The sequence below is a fragment of the Salvia splendens genome, chromosome 15, assembly GCF_004379255.2.
Source record: "Salvia splendens isolate huo1 chromosome 15, SspV2, whole genome shotgun sequence".
NCBI lineage: Eukaryota > Viridiplantae > Streptophyta > Magnoliopsida > Lamiales > Lamiaceae > Salvia > Salvia splendens.
The window spans coordinates 6,771,805-6,794,551 of record NC_056046.1 but is presented as its reverse complement, the minus strand read 5'-3'; the positions used below and the strand labels follow the sequence as shown (position 1 = coordinate 6,794,551).

The following is a 22,747-nucleotide window of genomic DNA, read 5'->3' as shown; positions in this document are numbered from 1 at the left end:
AATTTCTGAAAGCCTAAATTATAGACACAGACTAAAGCCCTAGAGGTTTACATACCGCCGCCCTGCCTCGCCGAGTTAAGCTCAAACACCAACATTGTGAATGGCGCCGAAGCCACAACAGAAGAAGAACAGCGGCAGCGCCTCGATTAAGAGGAAGACTAACCCTACCCAGAAATCGGATGGACAAGTTTCAAACTTCAAAAAACCTAAATTATCATCCAATCCGAAGAAGACTATCAATTCTCAAAATAAAGTCGGGAGCCAGCCATCAAAATTTCCTAAAAAGGAATACCAAAAACCTCATGCTGAGAAGGGGGAAGTGGAGGACTCCAAGAAACAAGCTCGTCTGCGTTCAAAGGTTCCACCTTTCTCTATGTTTCTTGCCTTTGTCTTACTTTGATCATTGTGAATTTTAGAAGCATAGTTTTGCTATGAATGATATTATTATGTTAGTGTTATGTTGAATTTATAAGATATTCAATGGAGAAATTTAGGTGATTTTTGCTAATTCTTTGATTATTAACTTTTTGTTATATTTCCCATGTTTCTCAGGAGTTAGCTCAAGCAAGGAAGAAGATCAGGAAGAAGCATTACACACTGGAACAAGTACTTCTCTCACCCTTTACTTGTCTTTCAATGTCCCGTTATTGTTTTATGTTGCGTTCTTGCTATTATACTTGTCAGATGTTAACATTTTATTCTTATCTTAACAAAATATACCAATTCTAATAAACTAATGCTTACCATTTTCATCCCTGACGAAAAATTGGCATGTATTGAGAGTTGAAAAAATGCATAAAATGTTGTAGTACTTTGTACTGGCTCTATTTATGATTGCTAGAGATGTAATTCTGTGGTTGCTTAAGTTATGTGTTGTCGGCTGGATGACCACACCATATGCCAATGGTGCCTAGCATTTATGCTGGAGGCTGCTATAATAAAGCTCAATTATATGAGTTGTCACTTACTTGGGGTTTTTAAGTGCCTGTGCTTAGTTACTTACTGTCTGACTTGTCTGGTCCATCCTTTTACTTAGGAACTTGCTTTGCTATGGGAGAAGATGAGACGCCGTAATATTTCAAAAGAAGATAGGTCAAGGTGTGTATTTTGGTGTCAGTTTTACATTCTCAGAGAAACTTGAACGAGGGACATAGTTTAATTAAGTATCACCACAATCATGGCTTATCTTAGGTTGGTAGGCGAAGCCGTCAAGAAGATGCAAGGGAAGATTTCTGAAATTGCAAGGTCTCACATTGCATCTCGCGTTCTTCAGGTTATCATGCTTACCTCCTCCCATAGTTCGGCCTACTGTTTACACTTGCTTATCTATTTCAAAGATTTTGAAGTTCCTCTGTTAATGGGCATTTACCATCTGTCTTTTTGAACTGCAGACTTGTGTTAAACATTGTACACAAGATGAAAGAAATGCTGTTTTTACGGAGCTTCAGCCACATTTTATTTCTCTTGCAAGCAATACTTATGCAGTTCGTCTTGTTACTAAGTTGCTAGATCTAGGTATGTCTTACTTTCCTTGTTCTTAATGAACTTGCAGCTATGTGTCTGTTGTTCTTAGTGTACTATCTATTTCTTCTGCAGCATCCAAGGAACAATTGGCAGAATTTATATCGTCTCTCCATGGGCATGTTGCTTCTCTTCTTCGTCAAATGGTTGGCTCTCTAGGTATGATGGCACATCTGTGAATTTAATATATGGCATCGACAAGCTGGTTACTAGATTTCCTGCTGTAAATGTGTCACAGTGGTATAATCTCTAATGTGTATTTCCTCTGAGAGATGAAACCAAGCTGAGTTTAGTAGAATCTGGTTTGTACTTTGTACTCATAGAATCTTGTTTAAGAACTTAAACTGTTATTGTGTTCTACTTGTTAATCTTGTTTTTTGTACATAAACCTTGTTTATCTTGAGCGACCTACCCGATTGCCTATAGAGTTAATATATGTCATATTTCTGCAGTTATCGAACATGCATATTGCCTTGGAAATGCAAGTCAGAAGCAAACTCTTCTTATGGAACTATATTCTCCAGAACTGCAGCTATTCAAGGACTTGGTTACGATGAAACAGAACAGGTGATGCGCCCATTTTTCTTTTGTGACTTTTTAATATCAAGAGGTGAAATAAATACTGCTTACCGCTGAAGTTTTGTTTTTTGATGTCATCCAATGAACCCACCAGTTATTTTAAATGTTAATACAGAAAAATGGGGCAGCACATCAAACTCTGAAATCAGATTGAAAGTTGTCGGCTGTATTTTTAGTTGACAAGTTTTAAGAGAGATCATAACTCAAGTGTGTTAGTTAAAAAAGGAATGTAATTGTTTTACAATCATCTGTTGGTTGGATGTCTATCATGTCTGATCCCCTGTGCCTGATGAGTGTTTTCTATAATGATAAATCTTAGTGTTGCTTCCTCTTGCTGTTTCATGTAGTTTTTTAATGTTAATAACCACAGATTGGAAGATATCATTTCAAAGCTGCAGTTACAGAAGTCGTCTGTCGCACGTCACATGACATCTGTGCTTCAACCTATTCTGGAGAAAGGGATCTTAGCGCATTCGATTGTCCACAGAGCATTACTGGAATACTTAGACATTGCAGATAAGGTACTTTTGATGATTATAAAGAGTAATGTTTCATCATTTTACCTGTATTGTCAATCTATCTAATTGAAATTTTGTGAAGTTTTCTGCAGCAGATGTTATTCAACAGTTGTCGGGTCCATCTTTCGTTCGGATTATTGCAACTAAGGATGGATCCAGGCTTGGTATGCTCTGTATAAGACATGGGAGTGCGAAGGTACCAGAAAGTTCTCTAGTATAGACGTATTTGTTTCAGACCTATTACTTGAATGCCTTGTTGAAGACTTCTTCTGAAACTCTGTTTTACTGATAATTGTTCATTCAGGATCGAAAGAAAATTATCAAAGGGATGAAAGGCAATGTTGAAAAGATAGCTAGTGACAAATTCGGGAGTATGGTATGGCTCTTTATGTTTTGACCAATGTCTTCTCTTCTACAACAGTAGTAATAATTCATGCTTGTATAGAATATTCTGACTCCTGTTCTTTTCAGGTACTTGTATGCATACTTTCAGTTGTTGATGACACAAAACTTGTGTCGAAGGTCTGGTTTTTAGATCTTTGGTTATGCAGTTCCTTACTTGAGGAGATGCCACCTTCTGACTCTTTTTTCCATACTTGCAGATAATCATTCGTGAGCTTGAAAAAAATCTTAAGGAGCTTATATTAGACCAGGTTGATGAACTCTATTATTATATCATATCATCCTTGTTGCGTCTGATCCTGATGTTCTTTTTTAGAGATAGATGGTGTTTGTTTAGGATTCTTACTCAGTTGCAATCTTATTAAAATGCCTCTGATCCTCGTCTTTGTCAATGCCCAGACAACTCAGTAAATTGTTCAGATACTAAAAAAATCTACTCTTCACTTTGCAGAATACACGACGCCCTTTTATGCAGCTTCTTCATCCAGATTGCTCCCGATATTTCAACCAGGATGACTTGGTTTCGCTGAACCTATCTATTCCATCCCTAAAAGCTAATGCAAGTCTTGTTCTTTACCCCTCTTATGTTCCTTCTAGGTTTGCAGCATTCAACTCCTTTGGAATGTCTAATGCTTAACCATTCATGCATTTCTATTAATTATTTCAGTGTGAACCAGATGATGAGGAAGCTAACGAACAGGACAAGGATGGCGATAGTGATGGAGACATACAGATGAATGAAGGTGGTAAGAAGGATCCTTTTAAGCGGAGGCAGGAGTTGCTGGTCGATAGTGGGCTTGCTGAGGTTCATTTTTCATGCTGTTGGTGCATAGGAAATTATGACATATCTGACGTGAAGTTGTTCTTACATTCTTCAAATTTCATTTTTGCAGAAACTCATCGAAATATGTTCTGAGATGGCAGAAGTTCTACTAAAATCGAAATATGGGAGAGACGTCATGTACGAGGTAGTTATCATGTTTCCAACAGACTGTAACTTATATATTGGTTATTTGGGTAGCCAAAAGTTTGTGAATTCTCCCAGTTTAGTATATATATTGAAAAATGCATGTAGGTTGCTATTGGAGGCAGTGACGGAATACTCCATCCAACTTTGGATGAAAAGTTGCTCGAGCTGTACGAAGCTATAGCATCTATTGCTGCTCAACCGAAGGTTGAAGCAGAAGAGCATATTTTGGAACAGTTCCATTCGAGCCGGACTATCAGGAAACTCGTTATAGACTGCCCTTCATTTGCTACCGTACTATGGGAAAAAGCTTTGAAAGGAAACTGTGCAGTCTTGGCCAAAGGTCACAGGTTAGTGAAAGTTACTCTATCTTCATGCTTTAAAATCTTATTTTAACTTATCCTTCAATCTAATTACGAAGGAATAAATTAATATAGTTATAAAAATAACCATATTCTCATTTGTTCAAAAATATTCTCAGTTCCAAGGTGATCAGTGCCTTCCTGGAAACCACGGACTCTGCCGTGAAGAAGTTGGCAGTAAAGGAGCTGCAGCCATTGATAAAGAGTGGTGACCTAAGTTTACCGAAGCCCAATGAGTCAGCCACGGACAAGTAATTCAGTATAGTGGTGATAAATATGAAGATGCATTCCTCGAAAGGTTTCATCTGTAGGCCGTCTTCCGGTTTACTGTGCTTGCAGACGAAGAAAATTTTTGTAGCTTAAGGGGGGTATATGATGATCTGTGACTATGGATCAAAACAGTTGTCTCTTGTTTTATTCAATTTCTTACAATGTCATCTCTGTCTCTCTGTATGAACTTACATTACTTACGATGGTAATTTTGTGAAATGTGAAAGAAATGGTATTATTCAATGATCTCTTGTACTAGCACATTTAGACATAGAAGAAATTCTTTCTTTCATACACTGGAATATTGGGTAGTCATGAATTGCTCCATTGTACAAGTTTCTGTTTCCCATTCTGAGGGCTGCTCTTCGAGCCTGGCTGTCCGGTGGTGAGGATAGTCCGACGGGTCAAAAACTGGGGACTCTTTTTGGGCGCCAAGGGCTTTAGCAGCTGATGCGGCGGCATTAGCCATCAAACATCTGTTGATGATGGTGGATTCTTCTGCGAGTTTGGCGCGAAGCTCTCTAACGCGGCCTCGGATTCGACTGTTTCTTGATGCTTGGGTTGGTTTTGGAGTGGTTGCATTGTTGTTGCTGTTGGTCAGAGGAGGAGGATCAGTTCTCTTGCTGGAATTTGGATTGCATTTGATGCAAGACATGGTCTTTCTCTCTGTATCGAACTCTCTTCTTCTTGTAGTATCAGATAAACATAAGTATGCCTGTTCCATGCATATTATGTAACATGAAAATGTAAAGGAATAATGAGATACCAAAATGTAACATGAAAATATTGAGAAACCTCAGACACAAGTTTGAATGCAGCTTCAGCCATGGAGTTGCTATTTTTGTCGGGATGCAGCTGCAAAGCTGCTTGTATGAACACGAAAACGACATGACATGATACGAACGGACTCATTTCATCGTAATCTGCATTTTCATGGGGAAAACCTTACCGAGTTTATGATATTGCTTTCGCACTCGACATATATCTGCATTTTCATCAACCTACGAAACCAAATGCAGCGTCAGAAAACACGAGAAAACAGCATTACAGCAGCAACGGGAAGCTAAGAGGGAAAACATACATTAAGCACAAGATACCAGTTGATGAACTGAGATTTGTTTATATGAGGATGGTGTAAATTTGCACATGCTGATAATTCACAAATTGTTTTTGCTAACTGGGATTTTTCTTCTTCATTTCCTGCCATCTGTAGAGGGTAAAAAAATCCAAAAAATAAAAGAAAAAGAAGAGAGATGAGCGCAGAAAGAAAGAATGAGAGATGGAAAAAAGAAAAGAAAAGAGAGAAGGTAAGGTGGGGGAAATGTGAGCATGAATGAATGATAAATTGTTTTAAATTTTCATTAAATGTACCATTTAAGGAGTCAAAAGTTGAGCAGTTAAAAAAAGAGCTGGATTTTAGGCGATTTTAAAGTCCTATTTATCTATAATTTATTTAATTTTTTTGAATTTTTAAAAACGGATCAGAATAATTATTTCATTTGCAGGATAGATTGGAATAGTTTAGCTCAACTAATCCAATTAAATAACTCTCATCAGTCCTTGCTACACCCTAGTTAGTCCATGTAGATGAAATTCCCAATACACTTTAAAATTGACTATTAATTTGTCTTTGTTGTTAAGTTACAAAATCTGGCCACCATGGCTTTGGAATTTGTTGTAGAGTAATTCAAGATCTCGGAATTTTTGAAACAATTGGCTCAGTCACTTGTGTTTAAATATTCATTTTGTCAAATAATTTATGAGAAACGGATTTGAAATGATGGTGTTTTATTTGAACAAACAAGTCAAAACATAAATAATTTACAAATACAAGGTTATGCATCATCCCTACTACGTTCAAACTAGTTTCTCAGCCAGTAATAATTATAACAATACTACTTTTCATGTAATTTGGTCATTTCATCTAAAAGATGTAGTAATAAAATTAGGTTGTTTCTGCTGGTATAATGTACAGTACAATATTTAAAGCGAAACGACGATGCACGTGAAAGTTTTAAGTATTTGCCTGCGCATATATAGTTGGAGTAGTTGCATTAATAAATAAATATGCAAGTTTAATTATATAATCTCAAATATAAACTCATTTTATAATAGGATTACAATGCTTTTATAATAGGATTACAATCACTTTTCCAAGGGAGAATGAATAAGATCAAAGTAATTTTTTCTTGAAAACTTGAAATACTGACAACAATGGAACTGTACAAGAAGATAAAAACAATGCTTACATATCATTCTATATGGTCCCAAATAACTTAAATAAGAATATTTATACCTATAGAAAAATGTCTTCCTACATACGGCAAGGGGCAAATATCGCTTCGGCAGACACATCCAGGAGCGGTTCATATCAACCTCCATAGCGATGTTTCAGATCTTCGGGTGGCTCCTCTTCCATTATGCCCGATCCTGAGGTTGCTAAGTATTCGCGAATAGTTGTTGAACGATCACCAAGAAATGTGTGATCTAGGAAGTTATCGTAGGCCATATCACTAAGGTTCTTTGCTGCCAATACACTGCACAAATTTCAAGATTTGTCAGCTCATTTGTTGCAGCAATGGAATTTAAAGCACCATGTGGAAAAAATGATTGGGATACGATAAATCTCAGTTGTCGATAAAAAGGAAAATCTTTATATGTGGAAGAACATTATAACATCTACTCGTTGAACTCACCAGTGGCGCAGATAAGCCCGACAAGGTAAGATGTCATCCATCCAAATCTTGGTGATGCCATACTTCCCATACCGTTGAAACAAGATATCCTCGCTCCCTGCCACCAAGTGTAGAAAATTAGAACACACATAGCTGTTGTTTTGGATCAAAAAAGGAAGAAGGATGAAAGCCAAATTGATCATCCACAAAACAAGATGAAAGCCAAATTGAATCAAAAAAGAAGGATGAAAGCCAAATCATGGCATAAAAATTGAAAAAATTAAGGTTGAGTTTACTATCATATCGTTGGGTGCAAAATATACAAGTATCTATGCTCGATACAGAGTAAAAGAACCACCTTTACATCGGTTCAGAAAGTATTCTTCATCACTATAGCGTGCACATAATACCTGCATTAATAAACAACAACAAAGTTGGAGATGCAATCGTTAGTGAGAAAGCTACATCACAGTTGGGAAAATGAAAACAAATTAGTCTAATCTTGCTTACCGCTGGAGTTGTGTAAAACAACCCGTTAAGTGTTTCAGGAATGACCTAAACAAAAACACAAATATTTGAAGTTATAACAATAAAACAAGGAATTTGCTGGGACAAAATCAAAGATATTTAATACACTAACTAAAAAACTCACAGCTAAAAATCGGAATTCATGTTCTCTTTCAATAAAAGCAGGAATCTGCATTTCCACCAAGAAAAGACCCCAGTTAGAATCTGTTTCTCAAGCTCAGAGACTCCAATTAGAATAACATAGCAAACCATCATATATACTATACCTCTGATTTCTGAATCTCAAAAGTGGTGACGATAAGAGTTTCACTTTCGCAAGGTTCCACGCTTAAGCTTGAAATCTCCTGTTATAGAAGAAACAAGGATTGTTGTATCAGAACTAAAGCCAAACCAGCTCTTCTATTGTTCCATCTCCCGTAACCAAGTCCCTGTGCTCGTTTTGTGGACAAAAAGAAGGATGTTTTGTAGGCACAATTACTAATAAAATACAAAAAAACTGACAAGTTCAGTTTCCTTTTCCAATTTTACAAATCAATGTCACAAACCCTCAACTAATGTAGTTCCTTCAACAAAGATATGAACATTTCCTATAAATGCAGTCTATTCTATAAGTGAGTCACTGACAATATCCATCATAATTAACAAGTGAGATTCATACAAGTAATCAAACAAAGAACCAAAAACGTATACATATGCCTGAAATTCACATGTTAACAGAGACAGTTCAGAGCAGAATTGATTAGCCTAATATACATATATATGCATGCTTCATATTTTCAAGCATTCAACAACTCAACTACGGTTGATTCTACCAACTAATAGTACAAAAAAAAAAAAACAACTTTTGACAAAAAAAAAGACAAAACAAAAAAACCACCTTAGTTTCCGGTTTTGCTATGCCTCGTTCAAAGAAAATAGGAGCTGCGTGTGCAAAAACTCTCCGAAATCCATTCAATTTTGCAATTCTAAAATTGATCAAATCAGGAAATGTGCTCCTCGCACTTCTCTCTGCAGAACCATTCATACTATTACATTAGAAACAGAACTAAGTAAACGAAACATTGATTTTTATTCATGTACTCAATTAAGCCCTTTTTAAAGTAAACTCTAATATTTCTCTTTGGGTAATTTCATCAAACAGGACGTCGGCACGAACCGGAGAGCAGAGAGCCGAAGCCGCAGACAGAAACAAGTTCGTCGGAAGACACGATTTGATCAAAATCGGATTTGTCTTTGAGCTCGAAAGGCAATGAGCTCTGGCGGAGAGGCGTGGGAGAATCGCCGATCGGCATGGCGGAGAGGCGGCGGCGCGGCGGGGATGAGAAAGGGCAGGGGAGAGTGGGGTGGAGATAATGAAGAGAGGCACGTGGAAAATGCGGGGGTATGGTCGATGTGAGTGGAATCATATCGGGGAAGTGAAGAAAAGACAGGTGAGACAGCTCTCGCATTCAATGTGCAGGCCATTATTTCAAGCACGTGCAACATATTTTCTAACATCACCAATGAAAACGATTTGCCGTTGCTTTTCGACCATTGTTTATTCAGTCACGTGTATTTATTTTTGGCAGCTTTAACTATATTTTACCACCATCCAACCTGTCCACAACCACAAAAACTTGTCCAGTTTCACCACAGCCACAAATCATATTATTTTATTAATTATTGGTATATTTTAATTGGACGGAAACAAAATTAATTGGACAAAAATAAATAGAGAATAAATGAAAAAAATGAATTGGGAATAGATATTTTATAGATAAAAATTTAAAAATAAAAAACCAAAAATATCAGTGGACACTGTTCGTGGCTCCCTTCCGGCGAGCAATAGGCGCCGCGACTCCACCGCCCCGTCCACGCCTCCTTCCCAGTGCTCTCTCCTCCGCAGCGGCGCCCAGCTGGGCGGCAATAGACCGCTGCTGCCTTCCACTATGGACGCTCTTAATGCTCTCTCCTATCCCTAAAAAACGTCACACTTATGGATAACATAAGATTTTTAGATACTCTCTCCGTCCCACGTTAGTTGATGCGTTTCTTTTCGGCACGAAATTTAAGAAAGTTGTGTTTAGTGAGTCAAATAAAATAGAGAAGGAAATAAAGTAAGAAAAAGAAGAGAAAGTAAAGTAAAAGAAAGAATAATGTAGATGCGATTAGAGATGTTTTGTTTTTATCCAAAAAGATAAATGACTCAAGTAACTTGGGATAACCTAAAGAGTGAACTACGCAAATGGTCCCTGAATTATGCCTTTTGCACGCCAATGGTCTCTGAACTTTAAAAATATCGTAGATAGTCCCTGAACTAAGGGATAATCACATTTTTGATATTTTTTCACTTTTCTTCTAATTTTATACTAAAAATACCTCCAAAAGCTTGGTGGGTATTTTTATCCATAAATCATGAATATCAAATTTTTGAATGATTTTCTTGTGGAATAAAAATTAAATATTAATAAAATTTTAAATTTAAATTTATTTAAATATTAATAAAAATTTAAATTTTTAATGTGGAATAATTCCTTGCTTGGATTGAGAATAACAATAATGAATTAATACCTCCGTCTAGAATTCCTTGCTTGCTTAAAAAATTCTAGAAGGCATATACAATGCTTTAAATTAGATGACTGCTTAAGAATTTGTTTATGGCTGGTAATTATCGAGCATTCAGCTCGGAGTTATCTAAAACAATTATTAGTACGTAACTTAATTCGCTAACTATTAGTATAACTTTTTTATAATAATTCAATAATTATGAGAAACACGATATAATATTTCTAAAACGACGAAAATTTCATGTATATTTTTGGTGTAAAAAAATTCTGAATAGCTATACATTGCCATATAAATATATTTAATATTTGTTGAATATATAAATGTATTTGTGATACATATAGAATTCATTATTTTGCATCAAGTACATACATATAGAGAGAAAGAGTTTTATTTCATGCAAAATTAAATCAAATTATAAAAACTTAGAATAAAATCATATGGTTATCATGGGAGGTGGTAAGTCCGTAGAATATATTTCATAAAGGCGGTGTATTTTATACTAGTACCAAATAAAGTAGTATTGAATAAGTAAATTACACAATATAATTAATTACTTAACAAACCAAAGCATTCTTGGCTTGAACAGATAAAATTAGCCTAAGCAAAAAAGCATTCCTGGCATTCAAATCGAGAATTTGAGTCATTAGAGGATAAACGAAATTTTTTATGATTATCTTAATTTAAAAACAAAAATACCCTCCAAGCTTTGATATTCATGATTTATGGATAAAAATACCCTCCAAGCTTTTGGGGGTATTTTTGGTATAAAATTAGAAGAAAAGTGAAAAAATATCAAAAATGTGATTATCCCTTAGTTCATGGACTATCTACGATATTTTTAAAGTTTATGGATCATTGGCGTGCAAAAGGCATAGTTCAGGAACCATTTGCGTAGTTCACTCCAACCTAAAAAGGAATACGACTCAAGTAACTTGGGATGGAGTGAATATTTTATTTTATGTATTAAGTGAAAAGAGAAAAAAAAATTCCTACAAAAGGTCTATTATATGAATTGAAATACTATACAATGTGGAACATTGCTTTGGTATGCATACACAAAGTCCAAATAGTAGACAACAGAGTTCTTGAGCTCATTCACACTCATTCACGTACTGTTCTTATATAGATTGTACTATATAAATAGCACATGATCTTTCATTTTTGTACAAAAATGATATATGTATAATTTTATTTTATATCGTTTTTTATTCTTCGTGACAAAAGTAACCCTATGGACTAAACATATAATTTTTGGGTCATAGAGGGCATCTTTAGAAATTTCAATTAAATAATACTATTAAACATGTGATTTCTTTTTTTCCCTCTCTTCTTTCCTTTTTCATTCTTAGTTTCTATTTTCTCCTCTTTCTTTCTTTCTTTCTTTCTTCCTTTCTTTCTCTCTTCCCTTTTTATTGACATAATTATTTTTATATTAATATTTTAACAATTGAAGAAATATGAATCAAGATTTTATTACTAAAACTTAAAATATGCTTAAAATATCAATAGAGTTAAATTGTTTACATATATATCAATTCAATTTATTAGTACTTTCCTTATGCCATCTTTAACCATTTACACTAAACTTAAATCCATTTTCGAGCATATGTCACATCAAAAAGTAGTTTTACTAAACCATTTATACCAAATCTAGTTTTTACACCATTTCTTAGTATATGTCTCACAAAATTTTTGCATTAGCACCATATTTGATGTTGTTCCAAAAGAAAATCCAAAAAATAATTTAGATTTGGTGTATAGTTAGAAGTTTTTTAGACCAAAAAAGAGTTTTGGCGTGGTCAATGCAAATGACACTACTTTTGCAGATTGTGAAAAGTACAAAATTGCCACCCATGCATTGGAGACATTTATGTCGGGAAAAAAAGGGGAAGAGACAAAACAAACGAGCAAACATCATAGTTCAGGGATTACCATGATATTTTTAAAAAGTCCAGGGACCGCAAATATGCAAAGCTCAAAGTCGGTGGAGTACTCATATCATATCCACTTATTTTGGGAAATACCAAGAAAAAATCAATTATCTAGACCACAAAATTGAGATGTACACTACATTAAGAGTTAAAGAGTTACGCAACGAGGGGGAAATCTGTCCATGAATAATTAAAAACAGGAAACTGCCACCATTAATGTAGCTATCAAATACATGGAAGAGGCCTTTATTTACTGCTGCAGCTGTAAATATACAACAACCGGCTTGTGCAGAACAGCAAGTGTGTGGTTACCGGATGACAAGAATTTGTACCCATCCCAGTTGCATAGTCGATGGAGTTTGGTTGATCTCAATGAAAAACCTGAGGTGAAGCATAGTATTCGCTTTCGTTGAAAACAGGCCTCAGATCTTCCTTGGACATGAATTCCAAAGGAAATGAAACAAGGTGTCCCTTAATAGATTTCAATCTTTCCATGGGATCTGTGTTTGTGGCGCCCCCCTCTTGGTGGTTTTCTAGCTTGTTCGGGGCTATCCCTAAATCAGTAGTCGTGTGGCCAACTTTTGCCTTCCACGAGATCATGCATTGCCGGAGGGAAATCCTGTGTTTTAAGTTATATGAATGAGCAAGCCATGGACGATCAAAAGGAGAATATGTGGATGAGATGTGATTAAGCGCACCTTGTATTTATCACATCATTTGGTAAACAGGAAAACACATCTTGGTAGATCATTGTGTTTGTCTGTCAATCGAAGAATTTGAAATCAAACTTGTTATATATGGATTATGGTGGACCGGTGGTAACGTACAGATGTTTGTGCAAATGCAGCATGTGCTTAGTTCCAATAATACCAAAATGCGGGAACGAACAAGCGTGTGTTTTCTCACCTTTGCAGTTGCCATCCATATATCCTTATAGGTTGAATCAATCACAGGATCTCTTATTTTGTTAACCTAAATAGTAACAAAAGTAGCACTGTTAGAGCATAAGAACGGACTCGACTTCCATTTATTTTCTTCGACATCTTAGCTATCTATACTTCAAATGCAATTTATTTGTGAAAAAAAAAATTAAACAAACCTCTCCTGCATGAAGGCCAAGATGTTCACACCATAGCGAAAGGCGGAGACTCAATGCAAATTTCCCAGCTTTCCAGGACTTGCCTCCCATCCATGAATCAACAAATTCATTGTCCTCGATTAGTGCTCCAATCTGAAAATGATTCATTCATTTACAGATAGTGAATCAATCATATGTTTCTTGAAACCACAGACAGCTTAAGGTGAAGCACACACATGTATACTTATTGATTGCTGAATCAAAGATGTGTTATTTTCATTTAAAAAATTTCAGTTCCCGATTTAGATCATACCTCAGAATCTCTAGATCCAAGCAAACTTCTATCATTGATATTAGCAGATCCAATCAATGCATAGCGATCATCAACAATCATTATCTTGCTATGAACATATACCTAAAAATTATACAAACATGGTAAGAAATTGTTAGCAGTCATTAACTCCAAGATGATTATCATATTCCACAATTCTTAAGAATGTGATATGTAGTAAAAAATACTACTAGCAGATATTAGATGCGTATCCACAATTCTGATGTAAAGTTTACCAAGGCCATAAAAAAACCCTCAAGAACAGACTTTGAGAAGCTTAATCAGAGACTGTTACACTTTTTGACAAACTCTATGATCAAGGAACATGCATGCTGTAGATTATTAAAAGAAACTGCATATGTACCTGACTAGTAGCAATAGGTCCGCCATCAAAAAGTCTGCCATATGCTCTTAAACCGAAAAAAGATATGTAGTCGTGCATTTTAGGGCCAAGAAGTTCAAAGAGATTATGCATTATTGACTTGTGTCCTCTGCATATTGTTCGATATTGCCAGTGCATAATGGCTCTCACAGATGCAGCCCCAGAATCATCCACACCACCCTATTATATATTAGCAATGTGAAAAACACAGAAGAATAAGTAACAAAAATAATGGCTCTTCAAGAATATATTACCTGGAACCCAGGTAGCAGAGGTATGACAACAATAACCCTGAAACACTTCTTCTCATTGTGAGCTCGCACAATACGCTTATATAATGCTTCCAACACACGATTTTGAATAGTTTCATCACCTGATAGACCAGAGATGAAGAATTGATTCTGGACACAAATTCCATCAAAAGTATGTCAGAAATTTGAATAGAGAGATACCGAAAGACTAATTCCGCCAAAAATATCTAGATTTAGATATATGTAACTGTAAATTAGAGATTAAAACTAGTTCAACCTCGATGTAAACAATATGTTCTGCTCTGTCAATAAGTGAACAGTATGCTTTGTGAATACTTTCTTCAATCTGGCTTGTGCCAGCTGACCACTGGCTGACACTCCGTATAATCTGAAAATCACAGACCATAAGGATAAGGGAGGATTCAATATTGATAACAAGTATATTAATCATCAGAAGCAACTTTTTGAAACAAGTATATGTATCAGTAGGAAAGTTAGAACTCAATATTGATGTTTTCGTGAGATATATACGGAGAAAGGAGGTTCACTGGGATAAAGCCTACAATATTGAGTAAACAGGTTAGTGATGGATTCATTACACAAGGCTATTGGTAACTTAGGAGGCCACTTTAAAGATTTCCCTACATTACTATTAAAATGATACGGGGTTATTCAGCTGATCCATGCAGAACCAGTGACTGAAAGAATATTCTCTTGATGATGAACAATTTTAAGGAAATTGATGTAATGATCCTTTAACAGTATTAGCACATACAGAACTAGCAGCAGGGAGTATGCACTTCATGTGTAAATACTAAACAGCATGTGAAATCTTGAACTAAAGGGGTAGAATAACTACATCCCATGTACAATGCAGATGAATAAGCATTGTGGAATAGAAATGTGATTGGAGATCACCATCTAAATGATCTTAAGGCCATTTTAAAGATTGAAACTCACCTGACAGCGACATGACACACGAGGACCGACCTGTCCAATTTCATCAGAAGAAACAACTTGATCACCTCGTTCTTGTGCTTCCCACCATTCCATCTCTGAACCTTCAGTGCCAGACTTTTTCACATGCGAAGGGAACTCACGCTGGAAATCCAAGGAGTCAAGATCATCCACAAAACCCCTCATGGGCATATCAGGGATCAATGGTTCAACTTTGGATTTACGGAAGCAGAAAGAAGTCTTGGCACTCTTGCTTGTCTGACCATTAAGATTGTTCTGTGAGTTAAATCCATTTAGTTTAGGTTCAACCTTTACATCATCTAGCCCAGTAGCCTCTTGAGGCATAAGCAATGGGACATCTTGATATGATGAGGAAAAGGAGTCATTTCTTTTTATTTGTTTATTATTGCTGTAGTCATCCTCATTTTCAATCTCTATCTCTGTGCTTTTTCCCATGTAATGAGGGATAACCATGTGGTGCTGAGGCAAAAGCAGAGGAATTGCTTGTTCATTTGGAGCCTTATTTCTCTGGAAGATCATGAAGAAATATAAGTACAAAGAAATTTTCATGGTGTATATAACTTGAAACTGACAGTGATAAATTTGACCTTTGCATAATTCCATCTCTGTACAAAATGTCGAGCTATGTCACGGCAGGGTGGCCCCCATAGAGCACAGTGAACATCATGCCAAGGCATGCGTGGATTTTTGAATCGATCTAATTCATCCTTCATTGTGTCTTCCCAGGAATTAGGCTCAGATTCCCTGAGATAGCATATTAAGTCAGCATTCCATGGGTAGAAATGAGTATTTCGATCCAAGTCTGGAGAAATGGACTTGTCAAAGAAGGAACACTGTAGTTGTGTTTCAACAGAAACGAGTTAAAAGGTTGTACTGGTAGTACATAGAGAAATGACAAAAAAACAAGCAATAATTTTCAGAACATATTACAATACTCATGTTATGGTGATCTCAGAGCCAAAACCTAGCCATGACCAGAAAGAGCATAGAACAAAAAACTTAAAAACGTAATCAGTTGAGTCAAGTCTCAATTAATAAGTACTCCTAACTGACAAAAAATCCATTGCTAAAAAAGCTTTCCGACTATCACCAAAATGATTATTTCAACCACTAGACATAAATATACCTTGGATTGTAATAATCTTTGCCAGGCCAAATTTGAGATGGATAATCACCCACTTGATGCTCACCAGAATCATAACGACCAAAGCACAGATCAAGTCCTCCAACAAAACATATTTGGTGGTCCACAATAACGATCTTTTCATGGTGGGACCTACACACAACATGCAATTTGTGTATAAAGAACGCCAGTTTTTCAATATGGGAAGCTATCGGACAAAGCCATGATGTGAGCAAACTTTCACTTATGACTGAAGCATACCATAAATAGACACCAGAAGAAAAATGGTCAGGATACCGAAGTACTCTGATATTCTCATGAATACCCAGGAGTTTTTTCTTGCTATAGACACTATTTATTTTCAGAGCTAGGGCAACCTCTTTGTACAGAAGAATGTATACCTAGATAAGATAGACAAATAAAAATCATCAAGCATTCAACTAAATCGGGGAAAAAATTAATAGAGGAATATTATCCCAAGCAATTTGTATGCTGACAACAAAAGATTCAAGTAAGGTCAAATACATAGGGCAGTTTCTGAAGCTCTTTTCAGTACAACTAAAGGCTCTTTAGAGATGATTTAGCCCCAAAAGAATCCTAAATTCAATAGTGAATCTTCCGACCAAAAGAAACCAAGTAAATCAGAAATGACTTCCGCAGAATATTGATTGATAATTTGATATTATCAAAAAAATTTACTACCTGAACACCTTGCTTGGCTTTAGATTCCAGTAGAGAATCAAGCCTAGAGGATGCATTAGCACGAAATGGACGCCGAAGGAATAGTTCTGGGCACATCCACCAACCACATATGAAAATCTACCATCAAATATCCAGTATATTGTCACAAGAACAGAAAATAATCAGCAGTTTATGTCAGAAAAAAAAGACAAATCAAAAGTCAAAAGATAAAAACCTCTGATTTAGCTTCCTCAATAGCTAAAGCAATAGCTTCAAATGCAGCCCGCCCATCCACAAACCACTGAGCTTGACTGCCATCTTGAATCAGACCCCGTGGTGGAGCAAAAGATCCAAACCGATGAGGGTGACACCAACCTTCATGTGGTTGAATAGCTGCATCATTGATTGCAGCCACCCAATCTTTAACTTTTTCATTACTTTTTGTTCTAAGCTTTATGCTCCTAGTCCCACAAGTCACCTAACATAGAATTCAATGAATTACTGAAACACTAGTTAAATATGAAACATATTGCAGGAGAACTTCTAGTTAAACTAAAAAAACAAAGAACTGGTACTTGAAAACTACATGAACCATGTAGTTTAGTTATAATATCCAAGTAGGCTACTAAACCCTCTGAAGCAAAACTTTGAGAAGTCCCAAAATACGAACATCAGCACAATCAACAATGTTATGAAATTTGAGCTTCAGCGAAGCCCAGAGCACATTTAACCCCTAGAAATGGTTGCTGAAGAAAAAAGATAAACCCAAAATAGAAATGCTTCAAGAAAATACATGATTAATACACAACTTACCCTGAAATAATGGCGTAATGGATTATGGTCGTTAACTTCTTTTGCCAAGGATACACGGCTGTCTCCATTGCTATCTGAGGCTGGTAGAACATCAAATACTACAATGTCTATGGGCTTGGGATCAAAAGGATCTTTAAGGAAGGCCAGGAACCCAGGTTTTAGCACTGCCCATACCTGCAGATTATTCAAATAACTTAGAAAGCTAATATCTAAAGTTTCATGAATTAACAGATGTGACTGGAAGGTTATAAGCCTTCGGGAGTTGAGATGCAGTATGCATAAGAGAAAGGAGAACCAACTAAGTCACAGGAAATGAGACAAAGAACCTATTAGCTAAAATGCTCACATAGCAATAACACAATGAAAACTGGAAATCAAATTTCAACATGGCAAGTCTATATGACTTGACTAAACATATAGAATAGCTACAACAGATTGAATATAAACATACATTCGCTATAGAAATTAACACTTATATGTATCAAATCAAGGAGTGCAGATGGCCCAAGGGAAGACAAATTACTAAACAGAAGTTCTCTATAAAGAAAACTAAAGTTCACAAAGTATTCAGAGTCAAAACTATTGGGCTAACCACTAATACTATGTAACAAAAATGAAAATCCAAAAAAAGGCAAATAGAGAACAACTCAACAAAGTATTCAAATTAAACTACTCATATTAATCACTAGTGATGGATCAAACCTTCTGCCAATTATCTCTGCAACAACAGAACCATGAACATGCACAGCATTTTGTCTGTTCTTCGTTGCCCAAAATCTTAGATAAATGCTTGACCATAATGAAATCTTCCTTAAGCTTAGGACCATACTCTGGTGAGAAAGACAGCTTGGAAACTTCCAAAAACTTACACACCTACAATGTAAAAAAAAAAGTTGACCAGATCAAAGCAAGCAAAAGGAATTTGGCATAACAGGCCACTTATGAGTGTAATAATACACATACATCTTTCTATGGTGAAAGGGGTTAAGCTAGAGTTTTATAGGGGTTAGTATCAGTATGATATTTGAGAAAATCATTATATATAAATAGCCAATGAAATTTTGCATGATCATCATTTTGCTGCCCGAGACATAGCTAGTAAGTGTCCCAGTATAAATTTCACACAGGAAGTCAGTTACTAACTTTGCCTTATGGAGCAGTCAAGCGCCGTTGGTTTCATAAGACAAAAGGGAGAGGGTAATAATTCGTGGTATCGAGCATGCCCACCCGTTTCCCACAAGTTAAATCCGTGTGGCCCCCCACTACAAAGCCAAAATTTCATGTCTCTTTCCAGTAAACACAGGAAATCTTATCAAAAGAAAATGTTTAGATCAACATAGATCTCCTAGAAGCAAATGCAAATAAACTAAAGCTGAGAAGCCATACCTCCTGAGAATTTACTATATCTATGTTGCTTAGAAAGTGATTTAAGTATCCCTGCATTGCTCCTCTTGCTCGGTCAGACATTGAGTGCTGCCTTAAAAGTGCGGGACGAATAATTGGAAGTGCAGCACTTGATGGAACATCTCTGAACAAAAAACGACCTGTAAGATTTATAACTATTACAACAGAAATCAGTGTATTCACACTTTTGTACATCTAAATCCACCAAGTTGACTAAGAAGCACCTGTTTTTAGCTATCTCATCATTGCGTGAAGGAACAGCTTCATCATCTCCCTCCTCGTCATCTTGAATAACGGATACATGGTCTCCTATTCCAAGATTTTGAAGCCATTCTTTGACCTTAAAATTTAGGAACCAAATTAGATTATCTGATAAATATTTATGAAAACTCAAAACAAGTATTGTGGAAAAATTGAGTTGGACACGTTATCCAAAAGGAGAATATAAAACAGAGGAACTTCAAGTCACGTACAAAATGATACGTCTATGATTCTGCCAAAATAATCGTTGTAATATTCAAAACAAATGATTAGTTGGATAAAGTATAATTATTCTACAGTTTAGTAGTACCTGCTCTTGTTTTTCATGAATCTCCTCAATAAATTTTCGCTTCTTCAATGCAAAGTGTAAATAAAAAACTTGTGAAGCTTTCTTCATTAACTGCCACTTGAACTGTAGTAGAATTGAATAATACTAGTCAAGCAAGTTAGAAAATAAACTGCTCACTTGTTGATAAACGGAACTGGATGAGAAAAAAGCTACTATATAAAATATGCAGGCAGAAATCAAACTATTATACGCAGAGGTTTTTACAGATGCTCATCCATATCCACAAACCTCCAAGTACTCAACTACGGCCATAACTACTAGAAACTGATTTTTGGTTCATTCAAAGCTGAATGGAGAGGCAGGGGTTTATTTTACACTTAATTGACTTCACACTTCAGTTCCCACAAAGAAGTAGCGTACAAACAAGCAAAACCATAATCTAGCTCAAATAATCATAACTTTAAGGGGAAAGTCATGATGCATAAAGGGTGTAAGAATTGCTTTGCTATCCTATCAATACTCATCGTAGAGAATGATCTTACAGGGGTACATGCAAGACCTTCCCTTAGTATTTTAATATAATTTTGCCAACACAAAAACAATAATCACTATAAACTTTAAACAATACTTGGAGCTTCAGTTTAGGTTGAAGATAAACACACACACGCAAAGAAGAAGAAAGATACAATGAAATTTAACTTATGTAACTACATAGATATTTACTCCATTCATATTTTTTCTTTCCTTTCCTTTCTCGTCTTTTCATTCTTCTTTCTTTTTTCTTCTTCTACCAAAGAAGTTCCCCTGGTAATCGACTCTAACCATAACTTCTAGAAAGTGATGCTTATTTTCTCTAAAGCTTGAGGGGAATCTAGTTTCCTTCTGAAATGACACAATCATTTCCCTTTCTATGAACGGGTAACTTCCACTCAAGCAAACCACATTTTCACATTTGATTAAAGCACAGAGGCTTATCACAAGTCTGCCTAATTTATAAATCCATTCCAATCAAGCAAGCAACAGAAGGTGAAAGCATCTTCCAAAACTCCGCTCTACAAACTAAGAAATTGACCTTTCAAACAACTTCATCAAACAAACACAAAATTCCTTAGCAAACAAACCACAATATATTCAGGATTCACTCTGACCGTGAAATCACAGAAATCTAATTGGTCGAATCACAATACCCTACGATCTTCCGTGATTAGCTACAAACTCAACAAATCTCATCCCCTGACATCTCATCGAGATCATAACAAATCACAATCCGAAACTGACTTCGCACCTGTTTGTATTGGAATTCAATCGTGTATGTCAGTTGCATGGGACTTATATCACCAGCATCCGGCCTCGAAACTTGAATAATCATAGCTTTAGGTAGCTCGTGAAAAATCCGCGCCGGCTCGCCGACCTGAAAATTATGCTGATGGAATGAATAAAACGACGATGCCATCGTCGTATAATCCGTCTCAGATTGCATTTGGACGTACTTTGCCCCACTGCTTCCGACGCCGCCCATCAATTGCTCCGTCGATGACATTTCTCCTCGATTTCACACTCTTGATATTTGTATGGAAAAATCAAATACCGAATGGAATAATCAAAATTTGAATGTGGAGATCTAAACTGCAATGGATGTTTGAGAATTGAGGAGATTAAAAGAGATGGAAAGAAGGTGAGAAACGGAATTCCAGATGTTAGATGTTTCTTTCTTCTTCCTCTTTTTTCCTTCAAATTTTGGTTAATTTTGATGGTTTCTGTTTCGCTTTATATAATTAGTTTTTAAAAGTGGAAATTTAAATTTTAGATGGGCTGTGAATAATTAGGATTGATACTAACGCTAGTTATGAATATTATTATCACTATATCTTGGGGTAAATAGATTTAATTATTTCAAGATAAATGTAATTAATTCAATAACCAAGCGTGAGTTCGATGTGTGTTTGTAAAGTAGATTTAAGCATATTTTAGAATTTGTCAATTTAAAATACTGTTCTAAACAATTTAATAGGAGTACTATTTGTTTGAATGTTATTGTGTCTGTGGTTGAATTATTGCTTGTATTCTTTTACTAAAGGCATATATTAAGGTTATCTGAATGAATCCTCTTTTTTTTTAAAGTTTCATGAATTAAAAGGGAAAATGTGTCATTGTTTGTATTTGTATGTGATAGTAGTATTACAAATTATATGTGTTTAAAACTTAGTATATAAGCATTGAATTAATAACTATTTGTCTATATCTGATGCACAGCATTGCATTCTACTAATTCATAATATTGTACATTTTCCAACCTTTATCGCATTTCCTAAAACGTGTTCTTTACTGGTCAACAATTTGAATAATTTTGTTTGATAAAAAGTTACTCCATATTTACCATATAATAGTAGTACTAGTATTTTAATGTGATCTTCACATTTATTGATGCAAAACACACTTTTCTACGTTCTCTCTCTTACATAATGCCAGGATGAGGATAATGATCATAATCATCAATGTTAGTTTTGTTTGTTTAGGTTATCTGTAATGCTGTCTCTTATCCGTCTCATCCTTAACTATTTATGGGCTCCACTGTACTTTTCACTATATCTCTTAACTAAGAGACAGAACCTGTAACCCTCCATCTCTTATCCGTCTCTTAGCCATCTCTTAACTCATTATTCATTCAATTTCATTTTTTTATTTTTTCAACAAATTCAATTAATAAAAAACACACTTCATTAAATAAAATAAAAATATAACTTAAAATCCTAAAAAAAATACATAATTAAATTCATGGCAAAATACATAAAAAAAAATATAATTTAAAATACAATTTTATAGAAATTAAAAAAACTACTCCGCGGCGGTGGCGGT

General features: G+C 35.5%; 4 protein-coding genes across 6 annotated transcripts; 1 reads left to right on the top strand and 3 right to left on the bottom strand.

Annotated features, from left to right (window-relative positions):
* LOC121768779 (pumilio homolog 24-like) lies at positions 1–4,862 on the top strand. The gene is made up of 17 exons (XM_042165327.1): positions 1–358; positions 553–606; positions 1,037–1,098; positions 1,192–1,273; positions 1,392–1,515; positions 1,597–1,680; positions 1,974–2,088; positions 2,471–2,621; positions 2,701–2,814; positions 2,923–2,994; positions 3,090–3,140; positions 3,221–3,271; positions 3,472–3,579; positions 3,688–3,825; positions 3,914–3,988; positions 4,096–4,337; positions 4,469–4,862. Exons 1-17 carry the CDS (start codon positions 101–103, stop codon positions 4,602–4,604), a joined length of 1,917 nt encoding a protein of 638 aa, XP_042021261.1. The 5' UTR covers positions 1–100; the 3' UTR covers positions 4,605–4,862.
* Positions 4,863–4,908: 46 nt separating this feature from the next.
* LOC121767355 (meiotically up-regulated gene 184 protein-like) lies at positions 4,909–5,884 on the bottom strand. Its single transcript, XM_042163612.1, has 4 exons — positions 5,701–5,884; positions 5,569–5,620; positions 5,415–5,482; positions 4,909–5,334 (listed from the first exon to the last, which is right to left on the bottom strand). The coding sequence occupies exons 1-4, from the start codon at positions 5,824–5,826 to the stop codon at positions 4,909–4,911; spliced, it is 672 nt and encodes a 223-aa protein (XP_042019546.1). The 5' UTR covers positions 5,827–5,884.
* Positions 5,885–6,698: 814 nt separating this feature from the next.
* Positions 6,699–9,329, bottom strand: LOC121767256. Its single transcript, XM_042163489.1, has 8 exons — positions 8,979–9,329; positions 8,700–8,830; positions 8,089–8,166; positions 7,947–7,991; positions 7,805–7,849; positions 7,653–7,704; positions 7,316–7,412; positions 6,699–7,156 (listed from the first exon to the last, which is right to left on the bottom strand). The coding sequence occupies exons 1-8, from the start codon at positions 9,268–9,270 to the stop codon at positions 6,991–6,993; spliced, it is 906 nt and encodes a 301-aa protein (XP_042019423.1). The 5' UTR covers positions 9,271–9,329; the 3' UTR covers positions 6,699–6,990.
* A 3,041-nt stretch (positions 9,330–12,370) lies between these two features.
* Positions 12,371–21,647, bottom strand: LOC121766375 (phospholipase D zeta 1-like). Of its 3 annotated transcripts, XM_042162666.1 has the most exons (20): positions 21,177–21,646; positions 19,913–20,014; positions 19,566–19,681; positions 19,324–19,465; positions 18,640–18,810; positions 17,938–18,111; positions 17,360–17,602; positions 17,146–17,262; positions 16,705–16,844; positions 16,447–16,596; positions 15,908–16,064; positions 15,303–15,827; positions 14,620–14,730; positions 14,346–14,492; positions 14,074–14,271; positions 13,692–13,793; positions 13,400–13,531; positions 13,207–13,272; positions 12,999–13,060; positions 12,371–12,919 (listed from the first exon to the last, which is right to left on the bottom strand). In XM_042162666.1, exons 1-20 carry the CDS (start codon positions 21,429–21,431, stop codon positions 12,670–12,672), a joined length of 3,360 nt encoding a protein of 1,119 aa, XP_042018600.1. In that variant the 5' UTR covers positions 21,432–21,646; the 3' UTR covers positions 12,371–12,669. The 3 variants fall into 3 exon arrangements, with proteins under 3 accessions (XP_042018600.1, XP_042018601.1, XP_042018602.1); XM_042162667.1 differs by lacking the exon at positions 16,705–16,844 and having other exon boundaries at positions 17,146–17,231; positions 21,177–21,647; XM_042162668.1 differs by lacking the exons at positions 19,913–20,014; positions 21,177–21,646 and having other exon boundaries at positions 19,324–19,481; positions 19,566–19,679.
* Positions 21,648–22,747: the final 1,100 nt, after the last annotated feature.

Coding starts and splice junctions, on each gene's coding strand:
- LOC121768779 (XM_042165327.1), top strand. CDS start 101: ATGGCGCCGAAGCCACAACAGAAGAAGAACAGCGGCAGCGCCTCGATT. Junction 3,580..3,687: donor TTCCATCCCTAAAAGCTAAT/GCAAGTCTTGTT, acceptor TAATTATTTCAG/TGTGAACCAGATGATGAGGA. Junction 3,826..3,913: donor TCGATAGTGGGCTTGCTGAG/GTTCATTTTTCA, acceptor TCATTTTTGCAG/AAACTCATCGAAATATGTTC.
- LOC121767355 (XM_042163612.1), bottom strand. CDS start 5,826: ATGGCAGGAAATGAAGAAGAAAAATCCCAGTTAGCAAAAACAATTTGT. Junction 5,483..5,568: donor AAAGCAATATCATAAACTCG/GTAAGGTTTTCC, acceptor TCATACAAGCAG/CTTTGCAGCTGCATCCCGAC. Junction 5,335..5,414: donor CATTCAAACTTGTGTCTGAG/GTTTCTCAATAT, acceptor TGCATGGAACAG/GCATACTTATGTTTATCTGA.
- LOC121767256 (XM_042163489.1), bottom strand. CDS start 9,270: ATGCGAGAGCTGTCTCACCTGTCTTTTCTTCACTTCCCCGATATGATT. Junction 7,850..7,946: donor ATGAATTCCGATTTTTAGCT/GTGAGTTTTTTA, acceptor GTTTTTGTTTAG/GTCATTCCTGAAACACTTAA. Junction 7,157..7,315: donor CGGGCTTATCTGCGCCACTG/GTGAGTTCAACG, acceptor AAATTTGTGCAG/TGTATTGGCAGCAAAGAACC.
- LOC121766375 (XM_042162666.1), bottom strand. CDS start 21,431: ATGTCATCGACGGAGCAATTGATGGGCGGCGTCGGAAGCAGTGGGGCA. Junction 17,263..17,359: donor TTGAGGAAGCTAAATCAGAG/GTTTTTATCTTT, acceptor ATTTGATGGTAG/ATTTTCATATGTGGTTGGTG. Junction 14,272..14,345: donor CTCTGCTACCTGGGTTCCAG/GTAATATATTCT, acceptor AATATATAATAG/GGTGGTGTGGATGATTCTGG.